Consider the following 18,746-nt stretch of genomic DNA (forward strand, 5'->3'; position numbering starts at 1 on the left):
CTTAACATCAAATGGTAATGAGTCAACGATATAGCATCAACTGGTAATGAGTCAACTCTATAACATCAAATGGTAATGAGTCAACGATATAGCATCAAATGGTAATGAGTCAATTATATAACATCAAATGGTAATGAGTCAACTATATAACATCAAATAGTAATAAGTCAACTACTATATAACATCAAATGGTAATGAGAGTCAACTCCTTAACATCAAATGGTAATGAGTCAACGATATAGCATCAACTGGTAATGAGTCAACTCTATAACATCAAATGGTAATGAGTCAACGATATAGCATCAAATGGTAATGAGTCAACAATATAACATCAAATGGTAATGAGAGTCAAATCTATAACATCAAATGGTAATGAGTCAACTATATAGCATCAAATGGTAATGAGTCAACTATATAACATCAAATGGTAATGAGTCAACTATATAACATCAAATGGTAATGAGTCAACTATATAACATCAAATGGTAATGAGTCAACTATATAACATCAAATGGTAATGAGTTAACTATATAACATCAAATGGTAATGAGTTAACTATATAACATCAAATGGTAATGAGTCAACTATATAGCATCAAATGGTAATGAGTCAACAATATCACATCAAATGGTAATGAGAGTATGCAGTAGAGTATGAGTAGAGTATGAGAGTATGAGAGTAGTGTGTAGGGCTCAACTCCCAGAAAAAGACAGTCGAATTAAACGGTGTAAAAGTCCGAGAAGGGACACAATAATATCAACAATATTAATATCAAATGTGACGTTGCCAGTTGTAGAAACAGGCAGGAAGTGCTAAAGTTTTATTGTCAATGTGCAGATACGTAGCAATGAAACACAGCTGGCATCTCAGGCAGAAGTGCAAAAATAAAGTATTATAGCCTAGAGTATAAGTCATCTACTTTTATGTACAACGATAAACAGTAAATATACAAATATTATACCTATTCTATGTATACACATGCGTCGGGTACATATTTACAGTTGTATATATACAGTTTAGTTTAGGTTCAGTCTGTGCAGCATTATGATCATTCAAGTAGTTAAGAGTGCAATGATGCTATAGTGGTGATGTAGTTACTCGGTTATGACACGGTTCTTCCTGTCCAAAGTGGTCCAAGAGTCCGGGTTGGATCGGCTTTAGTGGACTCGCGATGTTAGCGGATGCTGAAAGTCAACCGTGAACCGTGCCATGAAAGTGTATCTGCAGGAGGTAGTCAAAGCCTGGATTTAAACCACTTCCACAACAACCAGGTGATAACTTAGTGAACGACTCAATATTATTGTATATATTTTGGAATTATGGAGTGTAATTCCAACCTAGCGGTGCGGGTCTAATGCAGCAGGCATGAATTGTAGGGTGGGGGTGAGATTATTAAATATGCTGCTCTGAACAGGCTCGGAATTCCGAAGTCCGGATATTCCCAAAATAAAGTCATCTCATTATAAAGTGCAATAAAGTGCTCGATTATTGTCCAAGTGAATTAAAACAAAAACATGTTGTAAACACTGATAATTTAAAAAAAAAAAAAAAAGTCTATAAGGGACTCAAACTACACCAATGTTACTTCCTGTGCTCAGTGGCTAGCGCCGCCATTGCCACCCTTTCGCTCAACATTGTCCGGTGTCGGCGGCGGTGATTCCTAAGCCCTCGAAAACGCAGTGAAGCCTGTCCGTGCCGAACTGCGGAGTCGTCGGCTTGTTCTGAAAACGTTCCAGTAAACTTTGAAGCTCTTCCTCCAAATTCAAAGCTGCCACGGATTCTTCCGTGTGCGCGGTCGAGGATTCCTCTTCAAACCTCTCCAGTATGACGTGGAGCTCTTCCTCCAAACCCTGAGGTTCGGATGAACTCGCTGCCGGCGGCCGTTGGAGTTTGTCGTGAGGCGGAGGCAAGTAATTGGCGCCGCTCAGGAGCTGGGAAAACTCAATCCCGGATGAAGCCGGAGCGGCCGGAGGAGCGAAGTTGTGCACAAAAGCCGAGAGGCTGGTTTTGGGTTGTTGTAAACATGCGAGGTTGCTGACGGACTGGGAGTCGGACTGGGTCGGGAATCGGTCGGGGCCCATCAAGCCGGTCTGGACTGGAGCCACGCACATCCTTGTGGGCTGAGGAGCTTCAAGATCTTTGGACATCAACAAGCCAGAATAGTAGTTAGTCCACCAGTAACGTGATTTTTTTAAAATATCATCTTAAAAACTTATTCCAAACAATTGGTTCCAGACCCGACCTCGATAAGTCAATTTCTTATTTATAAATGAATTTTTTTCATAGCTAGAGCATGTATAAAACTGTTTACAACCTTCTCAATGCATTTTTAATATTAGAGCCCTCTAGACGTGACATAACACCCCTATAGTCATATTTACACTTGTATTACCCAATACAGACACAATAATGGAAAATAAGACACTGAATAAGTGAATTTTAAGGATGATTGTATTGTATTATATTGCAGCAAAAGCCTGTTGTTCCGGCGAGTCTGGTGCTTGTGTGTCTCACTAAACATTTACATTGTCAAAAACAGAGTAATTGCCTGTTTATCGTGGTTGATAGTTCCAGACCCGACCTTGATGAGTCAAATTCTTGTTTACAATCTTCTCAATGCGTTTTCAAGATTAGTAGAGCCCTCTAGACGTGACATAACACCCCTATAGTCATATTTACACTTGTATTACCCAATACAGACACAATAATAAGCCACTTAATAAGCCCTTTAAGACATAAATACGACTCATGTTTGTGTGTGAAATTAAAAATTAAAAATTAAAAATTAAAAATTAAAAATTAAAAATTAAATTAAAATTATTATTAATATCATCATTATTCTTCTGATTATTACTACTACTAGTAGTAGTAGCAGTAGTAGGCTAGTATTAGCCTGCTTATTGGCTTGCTTATTTGCCTGCTTTTGCCCTATTATATAAAATTTGTCAGATTTTTTTTGTAAAAAAAAATCAATAAAAATAAAAAAATTATAAAAAATTATATAAAAAAAACAACAACCATACATTTCTATGCGAGAAGGTACTGTATTGTGCGTGACGTGTAAACAACTACCTGAAACGGAGGTGGCAGCATTCCCTCTCATCCGCTTCCTCTTCTTTCCCTACAGGAAAAGACAGAATAAAGGCGAACATTAAAGACATATGAAGAAGATACAAATGAAGTGTAGAAATGTTACTACTGAGACACACATAGTTGTCACACATTGACCAGTTGGGATACAACTGTGCATGTCGCCGCCTCTCCACGTCGGCTTCCTCGTAGTATTTGGCTTGGTCTTGCTGCGGCAGAGAATTCCACTGTGGACGCATGAAGACAAACAGTAACAACAAAAGAACAGTTAAATATGGCCGACAAACGGCCATAACGCAATGTATGCCTTTTCCACGTACCATTTCCCCCAGGATCACATTAACAGACGCGCTGTCTTTCTTATCGAGTTTTCCCATGAGCGCTTTGCGATGCTTCCTTGCAAAAACCATGAAGGCGTTTGGCGGCTTCTTTATGTATTGCTGCTCCACCTCATCCTCAGCCTCTCTCCTGTGAATGATGAAGATAACGTTGGTTGTACAGTCTTCAGTCGGGAATTTTCTGTGAAGTTGGATTCACTATGGAAGGGATTATTTTTACGGCTTTAAAAAAATATATTTGTATTATTATTTATTATTATGTATTTATTTATTATTATGCATTATTATTTTATTATTTTATTATTTTATTATTTTATTATTTTATTATTTTATTATTTTATTATTTTATTATTTTATTATTTTATTATTTTATTATTTTATTATTTTATTATTTTATTATCATTCATCATCTATCATCTATCATTTATCATTTTATCATTTTATCATTTTATCATTTTATCATTTTATTATTTATAATTATTTATTATTATGTATTTATTTATTATCATTTTATTATTTTATTATTTTATTATTTTATTATTTTATTATTTATAATTATTTATTATTATGTATTTATTTATTATCATTTTATTATTTTATTATTTTATTATTTTTAATTATTTATTATTATGTATTTATTTATTATCATGTATTATTTATGTATTTATTTATTTATTCATTCATTCATTCATTCATTCATTCATTCATTCATGCAATTATTTATTTATTATTTATTATTTATTATTTATTATTTATTATTTATTATTTTAATATTTTATTATTTTATTTATTTTATTTATTTTATTTATTTTATTTATTTTATTTATTTTATTATTTATTTTATTATCATTTATCATTTATCATTTATCATTTATCATTTATCATTTATCATTTATCATTTATCATCTATCATCTATCATCTATCATCTATCATCTATCATTTATCATCTATCATTTATCTATCATTTATCATTTATCATTTTATCATTTAATTATTTTATTATTTATTTATTCATTTATTTATTTATTTACCTATTTACTTATTTATTTATTATTATTATTATTAGAGCCATAATATTTATAGCATGTTTAGCATTTATTCTAAAACATAATGAAACATAAACATAAAACGTGATAAGTGAGGGAGTGATATTTGAAACCGTGATGTAGGGAGGGACCACTGTATATCGATGTGGAGGTGCAACAGGATGTCAAACGAGATGTGGGTCACGTACATGAACACACTCGGGGCCATACTTGGGGTCCCAGGCATCATCATTGTTGTGCCCCCAATCTGAAAAAGAAAGAATAAAATATGGATTTCAATAACACTTCTTACACTTGTGTCTTTCCTTATACACGCCGTCCTCGTGGTGCGTTTCATGGTTTATGTGCTAGTTATGTACTAGAATGGAGTATTGGGAGTGAAACTGGACATCTAAGTGTTCATTTTGGAACGTTAAGTTCCCAAACGGGATCGAACAAGATATTACCATTTGTGGGGGAGCCGCTGCAAAACTGACTGACGCTGGCGGAACGAAGTTTTGGACGGGCCACCAGTACGGTACCTGCTGTGGGGGGGGGGGGACAAACATGTTAGCATATTTCACAACTGCAACGTGGACGCAAAAAGTATTTGGAGTAGTAGTGGTATGTTGTATGCTGCAGTACAATGTATTGATTGTACTCCAGTAGTGAAGTACATATTTACCTCTCCATGCTTGTATTATGCTGCAGTACAATGTATTGATTGTACTACAGTAGTGAAGTATTTATCTCTCCATGCTTGTATTATGCTGCAGTACAATGTATTGATTGTACTACAGTAGTGAAGTATTTACCTCTCCATGCTTGTATTATGCTGCAGTACAATGTATTGATTGTACTACAGTAGTGAAGTATTTACCTCTCCATGCTTATATTATGCTGCAGTACAATGTATTGATTGTACTACAGTAGTGAAGTATTTACCTCTCCATGCTTGTATTATGCTGCAGTACAATGTATTGATTGTACTACAGTAGTGAAGTATTTATCTCTCCATGCTTATATTATGCTGCAGTACAATGTATTGATTGTACTACAGTAGTGAAGTATTTATCTCTCCATGCTTGTATTATGCTGCAGTACAATGCATTGATTGTACTACAGTAGTGAAGTATTTATCTCTCCATGCTTGTATTATGCTGCAGTACAATGTATTGATTGTACTCCAGTAGTGAAGTATTTATCTCTCCATGCTTGTATTATGCTGCAGTACAATGGTTTGATTGTACTACAGTAGTGAAGTATTTACCTCTCCATGCTTGTATTATGCTGCAGTACAATGTATTGATTGTACTACAGTAGTGAAGTATTTATCTCTCCATGCTTATATTATGCTGCAGTACAATGTATTGATTGCACTTCATTATTGAAGTATTTTACGTCTCCATGCTTGTATTATGCTGCAGTACAATGTATTGATTGCACTTCATTAGTGAAGTATTTACCCTTCCATACTTGTACTATGCTGCAGTACATTGTATTGATTGTACTACAGTAGTGAAGTATTTACCTCTCCATACTTGCATTATTATCTGCAGTACAATTATGATGCATTGTTTGTACTGCAGTAGTGAAGTATTTACCCCTCCATGCCTGTATTATGCTGCAGTACAACGTATTGATTGTACTACATTAGTGAAGTATTTGTGTCTCCATGCTTGCATTATTATCTGCAGTACAATTACGATGCATTGATTGTACTACAGTAGTGAAGTATTTACCTCTCCATACTTGCATTATTACTTGCAGTACAATTATGTTGTATTGTTTGTACTACATTAGTGAAGTATTTATGTCTCCATGCTTGTACTATGCTGCAGTACAATGTATTGATTGTACTATATTAGTGAAATATTTATCGCTCAATGCTTGTATTATGCTGCAGTACAATGATCTTGTATTGATTGTACTAAGTTAGTGAAGTATTTATCTCTCCATACCTGTATTATGCTGCAGTACAATGTATTGATTATACTACAGTAGTGAAGTATTTATGTCTCCATACTTGCATTATTATCTGCAGTACAATTATGATGCATTGATTGTACTACAGTAGTGAAGTATTTACCTCTCCATGCTTGTATTATGCTGCAGTACAATGTATTGATTGCACATCATTAGTGAAGTATTTGTCTCCATGCTTGTATTATTATCTGCAGTACAATTATGATGCATTGTTTGTACTACAGTAGTGAAGTATTTACCTCTCCATACTTGCATTATTATGCTGCAGTACAATTATGTTGTATTGTTTGTACTACAGTCGTGTAATATTTCCCTCTCCATGCTTGTATCATGCTGCAGTACAATTATGATGCATTGTTTGTACTACAGTAGTGAAGTATTTACCTCTCCATACCTGTATTATGCTGCAGTACAATGTATTGATTATACTACACAAGTGAGGTAGTTACCTCTCCATACTTGCATTATTTTCTGCAGTACAATTATGATGCATTGATTGTACTACAGTAGTGAAGTATTTACCTCTCCATACTTGCATTATTACTTGCAGTACAATTATGTTGTATTGGTTGTACTACAGTAGTGAAGTATTTACCAATCCATACTTGCATTATTATGCTGCAGTTCAATTATGTTGCATTGATTGTGCTACGTTCAAGTGTCATTGTAAAGCATCGTTCACAGCTTGCACCGTAGTATTTCGACGTGAAGTATTTACCTGTCCGTGGTTGTAGTATCCCGCGGCACTGTTCATGTACAGCTGCTGCATGTTGAACATGTCAGGGGCGGCCATCGGACCCTGCTCCCCGAAGCGAGGTAAGGTCTGGTAATTGAAGCGTACGTCCCTCGGATCACAACCCGACCACATCTGATCCATTTTCACTCACAAGTCGTGTCACCCGGGAGTCTAAGCACATCTCAGGTTCAGGTGACCGGATTGACGTAAGCCGCACACATGGAATGACGGAGTTGACAGAGTTTTGTCGGCACTAACATGAACTTTCAATTAATGACAACGTTTGCGGTGACACGTCCAATTACACACACGTTTGAAACCGCCGCTGGGCACGAAATGTAATTATGACGCGCTACGTGGAATACGTCACACGTCTTCCAAACGGGGAGAAGGAGAATATTGGATTGATGTGTACAATTCAAATGGATACTAAGTGTCAGATTTGACCCAGAAAAAAAACACAAAAAGATAATTTAAACGTTTAAAATAATCTCCTAAAATACGTTTTAGGTCATTTTCATACTCTTATTTTTCAGACTTTATAGCAAATAATTGACTGTAAACACACATTGGATGTGATGCATGAATCATTTTGTACAAACACTTCTTGAATCAAACTGTTTACATCTGTGACGTCATCTCTTTTGTCCCCGTGCTTAAACTTCCTGGTAACTTCCGGCATGAATCATATCAGACGTCAAAAGATTCAAATGTCAGATTGACTGATTGACTCAACACAATATACACAATAAGGATAGTCGTTAATAGCAACTGCACACCATAATAATCAATAGAAATGTTGTGGAACATTGTATGTACTAGTCGCATTTATTTTTGCTGTAGTTTTGGCAGGTATCACCCCCCACCCCGTGTGAGTAATGGTCTCACCCAGGCTAAAATTCAGTATTGTTTATTGATTGTCACGTTTCGTCATGGCGGTGTTGCGATAGATAAAACGTTGAATTTAATGGCGGCAGCAGGATACGACAACTACCAAGTAAAAGACAAACCAAATAATACAATGAAGCCACAAACGAACGAGCACACACCTGAATTAAATAGGGAGTGTGAAATTAGAGACACAAAATGGAGAGAAAACGGAAGAGAACAAGAAAGGAAGTAGTTACAAAAATAAGAGCATGGAAACCGGAACAGAGGCAAAGGAGGAAACTAAAGGAGCTGTCACGAGGGGGTGAAGCCCGATCGTTTATTACTTTATTTATTACTTTATTTACTTGGATATAAACAATAAAGTGCAACTGCAATCTGCAATTTTATGAAGTAGAAATAATCCTCCTTGGGGACTATCATAATAATTAAATAAAAATTAAAAAATAAAAATAAAAAATAAGAATCCCCGTGTGAGTAATGGTCTCACCCTGGCCAAAATTGAGTATTGTTTATTTATTACTTTATATACTTGGATATTACAATAAAGTGCATAAACCGCAATCTGAAATTTTATGAAGTAGAAATAATCCTACTTGGGCATTATCACCCCCGCACGCGTGTGAGTAATGGTCTCACCCTGACCAAAATTGAGTATTGTTTATTTATTATTACTTTATTTACTTGGATATGACAATAAAGTGCAACTGCAATCTGAAATTTTATGAAGTAGAAATACTCCTACTTGGGCATTATCACCCCCCCCCCCCCCCCCACCCGTGTGAGTAATGGTCTCACCCTGGCCAAAATTGAGTATTGTTTATTTATTATTACTTTATATACTTGTATATGACAATAAAGTGCATAAACCGCAATCTGCAATTTTATGAAGTAGAAATAATCCTACTTGGGGATTATCACCCCCTCCCCCCGTGTGAGTAATGGTCTCACCCTGGCCAAAATTGAGTATTGTTTATTTATTATTACCTTATTTACTTGGATATGACAATAAAGTGCAACCGAAATCCGCAATTTTATGAATTAGAATTATTATTATTGGGGATTATTACCCCTCCCCCAAGTGCTTCTCAAATAGCGGAGAGAGGTTTTCATTTTAATACAGTGCTGCCAACATGTACACATTTGTAGTACTCAACATACAATACGCTTGTATGCGTTCCATTTTGTTACATTTTCCTGATTTCAGTTTGTACTATCTGTTTCTGTAGCATTTAAAATTGGAGGGGGGCGGGGTGGGGGGGGGGGGTGACATGACCAAAAACATACGTATGTCGCGTTTAGGGACCTTCGAAAGAAAAATGAACCCCAATAGCTTGAAAAACATGTTTACATAGACCAATAGGTGACAATTACTGTATTTATTAGTTCACACACACAAACATGAAATACTGGAATAAAGTTGGAAATATATTTTTCAGACATATGATGTCACTGTCACATGTGATCAGTAGTATGACATACAGTATAAACACAAATAGTGTTGTTTTTTTTTCTTGTAATGTCCAACACAAAAGACGTTTTCATGTGAAGGCAGCGCGGGTTAACCTGCACACCCTCTGAATAAGGCACGACCTTGAACGACTGTGCAATCATTGACACAAGTAGTGATGACGATTCCAGGCACAAACATATGAAAGTGGGTTGAGACTTTTCAAAATAAGAGCGTTGTTACGTTCACAATAAGATTCAGCAGCACTGAAGGCCCGGGTTCCCTTTTCCATCAACGTAGACGGTGAAATAAAAACTAATAATTACACGCGGACAAAGGGAGGTTGATGTTCTACTGTAGGCCACATGGCATGCTTGGCAATGTCGAGTGTGGAAATGAACGCCACCTAATGGTTGTAGCATGCATAACAAGGCAAAGAAATGACTCAAGTAGTGGTCTGATTTGTAGGGGTGTCGCAAGATAAATGAGATTTACAAAATACAACCGTAAATACAAACGTAACGATGCAAAAAAAATTGCAAGGCAAAAATAAAAAGCTGCTCTTTAAACAGTTGAAAAGGCAGCATTTCCAGAAATGCTCCAGACGTTTCACAGACGTCATGGATTGCCTGTGAGAAAATATATACGTCACAGACGCCGACTGCATAACCTTACAGAGTGAATGTGTGTTATTATGAAATATTATCGAAAAGGCAGCATTTCAAGAAATGCTCCAAACGTTTCACAGACGTCATGGATTGCCTGTGAGAAAATATATACGTCACAGACGCCGACTGCATAACCTTACAGAGTGAATGTGCGTTATTATGAAATATTATCGAAAAGGCAGCATTTCAAGAAATGCTCCAAACGTTTCACAGACGACATGGATTTCCTGTGAGAACATACACGTCACAGACGCCGACTGCACAACCTTACAGAGTGAATGTGCATTATTATGAAATATTATCATAACATCAAAGGCTTTTTTGGTCTCAAAAAGTATGTTGACAACGTCGTTTAGCATCAATAAATATTTCGATATTTGCATTGTTTTCTTGAAATCAATGTTAAAATCCGCCTCATCTTGTGACACCCCGACTAATTTGCATAAAATATGAGAAAAAAACCCATAAATCTCATTGCTATATTTATAACCAGTGGCTTTTTTGAAGAATAGAATAAAAGACGTCGGAATATTCGCTAAATAAAATCGCTAAGTTGGCAACAACGAGGCCTGTCACGATAACAAATCTTGCTGTGCAACAAATTAGTCGATAATTTATACTATCCATACACATTTTATTAATATGAAAATGTATGGCATATAACCGTGTTGGATTCATTTGCATTGTAGCGAGTGACACCATCTGTGAGCGTGCACCATTTTGTTTAGCTAAGTGGTAGCTTTTTTCCCCCGCAACAGTTGGTTGCATTTCAGGGGTGCATACAAGTTGGGCGGGTTGCTAACATGCTAACCTTTGCTAACCTTTTACCGTTCAAGTACTGGATTGTTTGGATTATCGTGACAGGCCTGGTCGGGATGCGATTTGCGATGTATTTGCGATGCATCAATGTATGTAAACACATACCGTATAAACAACATACTAGGGCTAAAAGTACAGGAATTGGTCTCTTAAAGGAGATGGTTGGACAAGTTTGGCAATTTAAAAAAAAATAAAAATTCAAATAAGATGATTCTATCATACAGATTGAAATGAGAAGGACACTGTTGAAAGTGTAAAACAATACATCAGTTATTATCTTAATTCTTCTACAGGAAACGATTGAAATATTGGATATTTATTAGGGGTGTCCCAGTTCGATATCAGATACCGGGAATTCCGAGAGGAATTCCGCATCAGAAATATCCAATATTGGCGCTCTGATACAAGCCGGGTCGGATACTCCAGTTTCCTCCCACATTCCAAAAACATGCTAGGTTAATTAGCGACTCCAAATTGTCCATAGGTATGAATGTGAGTGTGAATGGTTGTTTGTCTATATGTGCCCTGTGATTGGCTGGCTGGCCACCAGTCCAGGGTGTACCCCGCCTCTTGCCCGAAGACAGCTGGGATAGGCTCCAGCACCCCCGCGACCCTTGTGAGGATAAGCGGTACAAAAATGAATGAATGTATGAATGAATCATTTGAGTGTTAAGATGCTGTGTGATGAATTTAGTGCTGTTAGTAATGTGTTCTTTGAAAGATGACACAGTGTGTCAAGACTGTTGACCTCATTGACAATTTTTGACTCCAATTTTTTTTACTCCAAATTGTCCATAGGTATGAATGTGAGTGTGAATGGTTGTTTGTCTATATGTGCCCTGTGATTGGCTGGCCACCAGTCCAGGGTGTACCCCGCCTCTCACGCCAAAACGACAGCTGGGATAGGCTCCAGCACCCCCTGTGACCCTCGTGAGGATAAGTGGTAGAAAATGAATGAATGAATGATTTGAGTGTTAAGTTGCTGTGTGATGAATTTAGCGCTGTTAGTAATGTGTTCTTTGAAAGATGACACAGTGTGTCAAGACTGTTGACCTCTTTGACTCCAATTTTTTTGACTCCAAATTGTCTATAGGTATGAATGTGAGTTTGAATGGTTGTTTGTCTATATGTGCCCTGTGATTGGCTGGCCACCAGTCCAGGGTGTACCCCGCCTCTCACGCCAAAAAAACAGCTGGGATAGTTGTCCAGCACCCATCCGCGACCCTTGTGAGGATAAGCGGTAGAAAATTAATGAATGATTTGAAATGAGATCGGGAGCTCGGTGAACTTGTTTGCTTGACTACATCAACAAACATTAGCCGTAGAATCAAATTGAATCATATTGTTTATAAAATGTATCAAAGCGGTAGAAAATGAATGAATAAACAAAGACAATGGAACAGGGAAGTGAAAAAGACCAAAGTCATCACCGGTTTCAGCACCGATTTCCCAACACCGCCAGTTCCTGAAATGTCCGCCACTTGTTTTGACACATTTGCAAAGCGTGAGAAAAACTCGCTTGGAACAGGAAAGGGCCACCCGCGGTCGGTGATGAGTAATGTCGAGGTCGAGTCTCGCCTATTGTTGATAAAACTAGACACTAGACATGAGTCAGTTCTTATCGTACCGACCGACCACTAAACCGAGACCTTATGCTACTAAACAAGTCATAAAAACATGAATGAGTTGTGCTGATATCGGCTGGTATCCACGGCTATCGGAATCGGATCAGAACAGAAAAAGTTGTTTTCGGGACACCCCTAATAATTGGCTGGATTACTGGATTAAGAACTTCACTTAAATGAAGAAGTAAATGAAGAAATGAATATTTTACACAGCTAATATAAAGTAAGGCTACGTTCACACCATTTTTTTACGTGGTTAACGTTTTTTTTTTTATGGAGTACTTTTCTAAAACAATTCTGCCTTGAATACTATGTCTGTAAGTAATGTGCAACAAGAATGACATGATGCCACATAGGAGATGATACATGAGCATACTGTACTTGTTTTGTTATAGAGTAATTTCTAATACACTTCTGCCGTATGTCTGTAAGTAATGTGCAACTACAAGTATAGGAGCGTGTATCTGAAAGTATTTTTTTTTTCTACTATCCCAGTCTCTCATAGTAAACATCACCTATGAACGCAACCTGACCGTTCAGACTGCAAAAAATCGGAAAAAATATCGGGTTTATATCGACATACATACGAACGAGGCCTAAATGGTATTTGGAAAAAATATTGTTAACAATGACATGAAAAAAAAATCAGATGCCAGCAAAAAAAAATCAAACAAAACGTGTGAACGTAGCCTATGAAATGATCATAGGTAAAAAAAAAATAATATTCGCAATAAAAGTGGTATCAGTGCTATAACATCCACAGTATGTGGTTCTGTGGGCTACACACTGCCCCCTAGAGGTAAAAAAGGGACATTGGCTGGTTCTCAAACTGATGACGGGTCACCGTACTTCATTTCAGCTTGTCCTTTGCGGCTCGATGTGCAGAGTGGGCCAAACGCCACATAAAAACTAAATAAAAAGGCATTTTTTTTTTTTAATTTCTAGACTAATTATCAAAAAAGTGAAAAAAAAAAATAAAGAACATACCTTTACTTTTGGTCTGTACTTGAGGTAAGTGGATCTGATTTGCAAACTAAAAGTGTAAAAAAAAAAAAACATTGTGTTTATTTTTTCATGTGTTTTATGAACATGTAGTGTGTCGTTACCTGAGAAGTATATGCAGGTAGGAACCCAAGCCCGTGAAGATGTGCCACCAGGCGTGGAACTGTGTTAGGACCCCGACACCAGAGGGCAGTGTTTGTCTACTGGCTCTACAATGACACATGTAAGGGCAATCAAATAATACCAGTTATCAATATAAGATATTTTTACAAATACCTTAATGAGTCGCAAAAAATATTGTCAATGTTCCACAGAAGAAACCCAAACAGGAATACGCCCAGGGAGGTGTAGCACAAAGGCCGCAACCACGGGTATACCCTACAAAAAAACTGGTGTTATTTTTCTCAAACACTCATAAGCAACGGAATGGTTTGTGTTAGCGAACTCACCATGTAACAATAAAAACAGAGCGCAGCACCAGACAAGCTACTAAAGCACCATACATCACCTGCAAAATACAAGAAGACATTTTTTTAAAATTAAGTAACGCTTTATTTTCATACTTTCATACAGTTTAACATGTGTTGCCTAAAGGTTCAATTTGAGTGGTGGTTGTTTTTGGTGACATCTAGTGGCTGCAATAATTAATTGCGTTGAGCTTGTGATGCAGTTAGGTGCGCAAATTGAATGATACAAAGCATACTGTACACTTTTTTTTGTCATGGAGTACTTCCTAATATGCTTCTAACTCCAACTCTGTCTGTAAGTAATGTGCAATTAGACATGAGGACACTAGTTGGGAAAAAATTGTCATAATAAAGAAATTAAAAATATCATGCTAGTTGACGCTAGTTGACTTATGTTTCAATTTGCTGCCTCCAATCGGTTCGCACAGAACCAGCTAGCCGAATAAGCATCATGGACTCAAACCAAAATGGACTCTAACCAAAGCAAACCTTTCAATAGAATATAATGTAAATCCAGTTAATTAAATTATAAACAATAATGATAGTTTTACATGCAGATTATGCAAAAATCATTACAAATGAAAAATGAATGGACAACTGAGAATTTAACATCGTTTTTACCTAGTTTTGTTGCGGAAAAAAAAAGCTTGTCTAGCTTGGAGATTGTGTAGCTACCGTGCCGGCCTCTGACGGACTAAATACACACGTTAGGATTGTAATTTGTTTGTGAATTAATTTGCGGTGTTGCAGTATGGCTGTTTTGATACACGGTGTATAACTACGTTGCTGGACAGATTTGTTACAGCTACAGTTACAGTCACTGTAACCAAAACATTGGGAATAACAGCCAGGCAAAACATATGTACAGACTATATATAGTTTCCTTTTAGACCCGTGAAGGTCATATTCAAGTATATGAGCACCTCGTTTTGAAATGCTAACTCAGGTTTATCAAACCTGGACGCTGGCTGGGCGTTACGTGCGTTGTGTTTACCCAAGTCAAATAAAAAGGGTATAGACGCACAGAGCCCTAAAAGGAAAACAATGAGCGCACACACACAAGTACCTGGTGAAACACCGGTTCCTTCCACATCAAGTAGACCTGCACAAATAAGAACAATGTCATCAAGAGAACCGTCACATGATGAGCAACAAAGCTATTGTCAATACCCACCACGGTGACGGTGACGCTGAAGATGAATAACAATGCTACAGGAACCAAACTGACACTGTTGTCTTGTTTGAAGCACTCGTATCTGATTGGGGGGGAGAGACACGTTTTGTCAAATGTTCACCTCAACAGAATACATACTCCAAAGTATTCAAAATTGCATCTGGGATATTGATATTGATATTGATATCCACTTACAGGCAGTAGACAAAGACACATGTGCTGTAAATCATAGGCAGCTCATCCAGGAGCTGCAAACGACCATGCAGAGAAAAGAATAACAACATATCAACAAAAATTTACCCACAGGCATTTAAAAATTTTACCCTTTTCTATGACTGCATAGGTATGCAAACTACAGCCCCGGGGGCCACATGCGTATATATACTATTATATAAAGTATATATATATATAATAGTATGTTCTGGCCCCTAGGGACAATTTTATTAACTTAATACGGCCCACGAGCTGACTAAATATTTGTGATTATATCTGTATCTGTGACTTTGTGGCATATTTTCAGTTTTATTTGGGGGGTACTGTTTTGTAATTAAAATTTTATAGACGATAAAGGACCAATGAGGTGTTTTTTGGGTAAATCGATTAGTGTTTACACTGAATATTCTGTACATACTTCAGTTGACTTGGTTAAAGTATTCATTTTCAGTTTTATTTGGGGGGTACTGTTTTGTAATTAAAATTTTATAGACGATAAAGGACCAATGAGTTGTTTTTTTTGGTAAATTGATTCGTGTTTACACTGAATATTCTGTACATACCCGGGGACAATTTTGTTCACTCAATAAGGCCCACGACTAAATATTTGCACACTCTTGTATTACTGCAATTTCTGTGACTTTGTGATATATTTTCAGTTTTATTTGAAGTCGTTCAGATTCGAAGCCTAGGGGGGTACTGTTTTGTAATTAAAATGTTACGATTTTATGAATGATAAAGGACCAATGAGGTGTTTTTTGGGTAAATCGATTAGTGTTTACACTGAATATTCTGTACATACTTCAGTTGACTTGGTTAAAGTATTCATTTTCAGTTTTATTTGGGGGGTACTGTTTTGTAATTAAAATTTTATAGACGATAAAGGACCAATGAGGTGTTTTTTTGGTAAATTGATTCGTGTTTACACTGAATATTCTGTACATACCCGGGGACAATTTTGTTCACTCAATAAGGCCCACGACTAAATATTTGCACACGCTTGTATTACTGCTATTTCTGTGACTTTGTGACATATTTTCAGTTTTATTTGAAGTCGTTCAGATTCGAAGCCTAGGGGGGGTACTGTTTTGTCATTAAAATGTTGTGATTTTATGGATGATAAAGGACCTATGAGGTGTTTTTGGTAAATTGATTAGTGTTTACACTGAATATTCTGTACATACTTCAGTTGCCTTGGTTAAAGTATTCATTTTCAGTTTTATTTGGGGGGTACTGTTTTGTAATTACAATTTTATAGACGATAAAGGACCAATGAGGTGTTTTTTTGGTAAATTGATTCGTGTTTACACAGAATATTCTGTACATACCCGGGGACAATTTTGTTCACTCAATAAGGCCCACGACTAAATATTTGCACACGCTTGTATTACTGCAATTTCTGTGACTTTGTGACATATTTTCAGTTTTATTTGAAGTCGTTCAGATTCGAAGCCTAGGGGGGGGTACTGTTTTGTCATTAAAATGTTGTGATTTTATGGATGATAAAGGACCTATGAGGTGTTTTTTGGTAAATTGATTAGTGTTTACACTGAATATTCTGTACATACTTCAGTTGACTTGGTTAAAGTATTCATTCAGCATACCTGCATTTCAATTTTGTTAACTCAATACGGGCCACAAGTTGACTAAATATTGCAATTTCTGTGACTTTGTGACATATTTTCAGTTTTATTTGAAGTCGTTCAGATTCTAAGCCTAGGGGGGTACTGTTTTGTAATTAAATTGTTGCTATTTTATAGATGACAAAGGACCTATGAGGTGTTTTTTGGGTAAATTAGTGTTTACACTGAATATTCTGTACATACTTCAGTTGACTTGGTTAGAGTATTTATTCAGCATACCTGCATTTCATATAAAAGTGTCATGTGGAAGCACCATGAACCGACACCTACAGCTGGGTGATAATTAAAAAAAATGGATTGTTATGATGACTGTACTGTGGTCGTTGCGACAAATGTATCATTCCAGGTGAATTTGAAAAAAACTGACCCGCTAGTCCGAGGAAAGAGCAGATGTACCGAAACTCAAGGCCATCGTGAAACGTCTGGATGGCCCCACAAATGGGAGGGAGAATCATAATCAGGTTGCTGACCGTGTTCCCTGTTACGGGCAAGCAAACAACAAATTACAGCGAGAAGAAAGCAGAGATTATGAGAGCTGAAGGACATCACACTGTGGTTATTATAACACGACGAACAGTATTGTATTGCAGAAACCTGATCGCTGCGGCACTGGCAAACATGACGGTGGCTTTTCTGATGCCTGGACTCTTTTTTTAGTAGTACTAATGAATGTGAATGATTGTCTATATGTGTCCTACGTCAGCTGGGATAGGCTCCAGCATACCCGCAATGTAATACTCCAGTAATGTCAACAAGCAGTTGTCTAACAGTTACAAACCAATGCACCGATTTTAGCAGAACATGAGTTTTTGTTCTGCAGTCAGCTTAGTGGTATCTAAAGTGCGGTCTGGGGGCCATGGGCAGCCTTTTTTTATGGGTTGGGGTACATTATAGAAATATAATCAAACAAACAAAGAAAAAAATGGTGAAAATTGAGCTTAAGGCACCATGTAATGAGAAAAAAAGCTTGAATGTTGACACTGTTAATAACAAAGTTATTACAAAATATTTTTTAGGGTTATTATTTTATTATTTAACTTTGTGGTAATGCAGCCCTGGGTGGAAAAAGTTTGGACACCCTTCATTTATGGCTTAGTAAAGATAACAATGAATGAATGGGGCTATTGACGGTGCAAGGTGCAGAACAATAAGACACAGTGGCTACAATAGCAAACAAACAAAACGGTCTACTGGTCTCCTTTTTCGTCGGTTTTTAATGTCGTATATCCAAAACGTTGACTAAAACAACAACAACATAAAAAATACATTATGTTAACGGTGAGTCGCGCTTCTTCGTCAGGGTGATGCACATTACAGTCGAATACGTTAAATCTCCATTGGCGTTTTATTTGGACACAGGACGTTTATAAATGGAACTCACAGAATTCGGCGATGTAGAATGAGACGACATAGTTCTCTTCGCACCAGTCTAGCGTCGAAGTGGGCCGCCCCCAGAACCCTTGCCTGTCCAACGATGGCGCCATGATGGAACGTCATGCTAGTGCTGGGTCATTCGCGAACGATTCGGCTTTTGGAGATATGGCTTCTGATCGGTTTGTTTTTTCTGTTCAAGCCCCGCCCAATCACTTCTGCTTAGTGCAGGGATCGGCACCCCGAAATG

At 36.9% G+C, this 18,746-nt stretch overlaps 1 protein-coding gene across 2 annotated transcripts; it reads right to left on the reverse strand.

Annotated features, from left to right (window-relative positions):
* Positions 1-725: 725 nt before the first annotated feature.
* Positions 726-18,646, reverse strand: acer3 (alkaline ceramidase 3). Of its 2 annotated transcripts, XM_058087829.2 has the most exons (16): positions 18,507-18,646; positions 17,493-17,603; positions 17,345-17,397; positions 15,465-15,517; positions 15,270-15,351; positions 15,162-15,197; positions 14,078-14,136; positions 13,905-14,006; positions 13,733-13,837; positions 13,614-13,659; positions 4,922-4,999; positions 4,664-4,722; positions 3,411-3,558; positions 3,210-3,317; positions 3,073-3,121; positions 726-2,137 (listed from the first exon to the last, which is right to left on the reverse strand). In XM_058087829.2, exons 1-16 carry the CDS (start codon positions 18,607-18,609, stop codon positions 1,629-1,631), a joined length of 1,701 nt encoding a protein of 566 aa, XP_057943812.2. In that variant the 5' UTR covers positions 18,610-18,646; the 3' UTR covers positions 726-1,628. The 2 variants fall into 2 exon arrangements, with proteins under 2 accessions (XP_057943812.2, XP_057943815.2); XM_058087832.2 differs by lacking the exons at positions 726-2,137; positions 3,073-3,121; positions 3,210-3,317; ... (1 more) ...; positions 4,664-4,722; positions 4,922-4,999 and adding an exon at positions 11,467-13,535.
* Between the last annotated feature and the right edge of the window lie 100 nt (positions 18,647-18,746).

Source organism: Doryrhamphus excisus, linkage group LG21 (assembly GCF_037039965.1).
Source record: "Doryrhamphus excisus strain RoL-2023G ecotype Guam linkage group LG21, RoL_Dexc_Guam_v1.1, whole genome shotgun sequence".
Taxonomy (NCBI): Eukaryota; Metazoa; Chordata; class Actinopteri; order Syngnathiformes; family Syngnathidae; genus Doryrhamphus; species Doryrhamphus excisus.

Bases quoted from the DNA above. Each gene is read 5' to 3' on its own strand.
- acer3 (XM_058087829.2), bottom strand. From the start codon at position 18,609: ATGGCGCCATCGTTGGACAGGCAAGGGTTCTGGGGGCGGCCCACTTCG. The intron at 17,604-18,506 runs GTGAGTTCCATT...TGCCCGTAACAG, and splicing joins ATTCTACATCGCCGAATTCT to GGAACACGGTCAGCAACCTG. The intron at 5,000-13,613 runs GTATGTTCTTTA...CCCCCCCCACAG, and splicing joins AGTACAGACCAAAAGTAAAG to CAGGTACCGTACTGGTGGCC.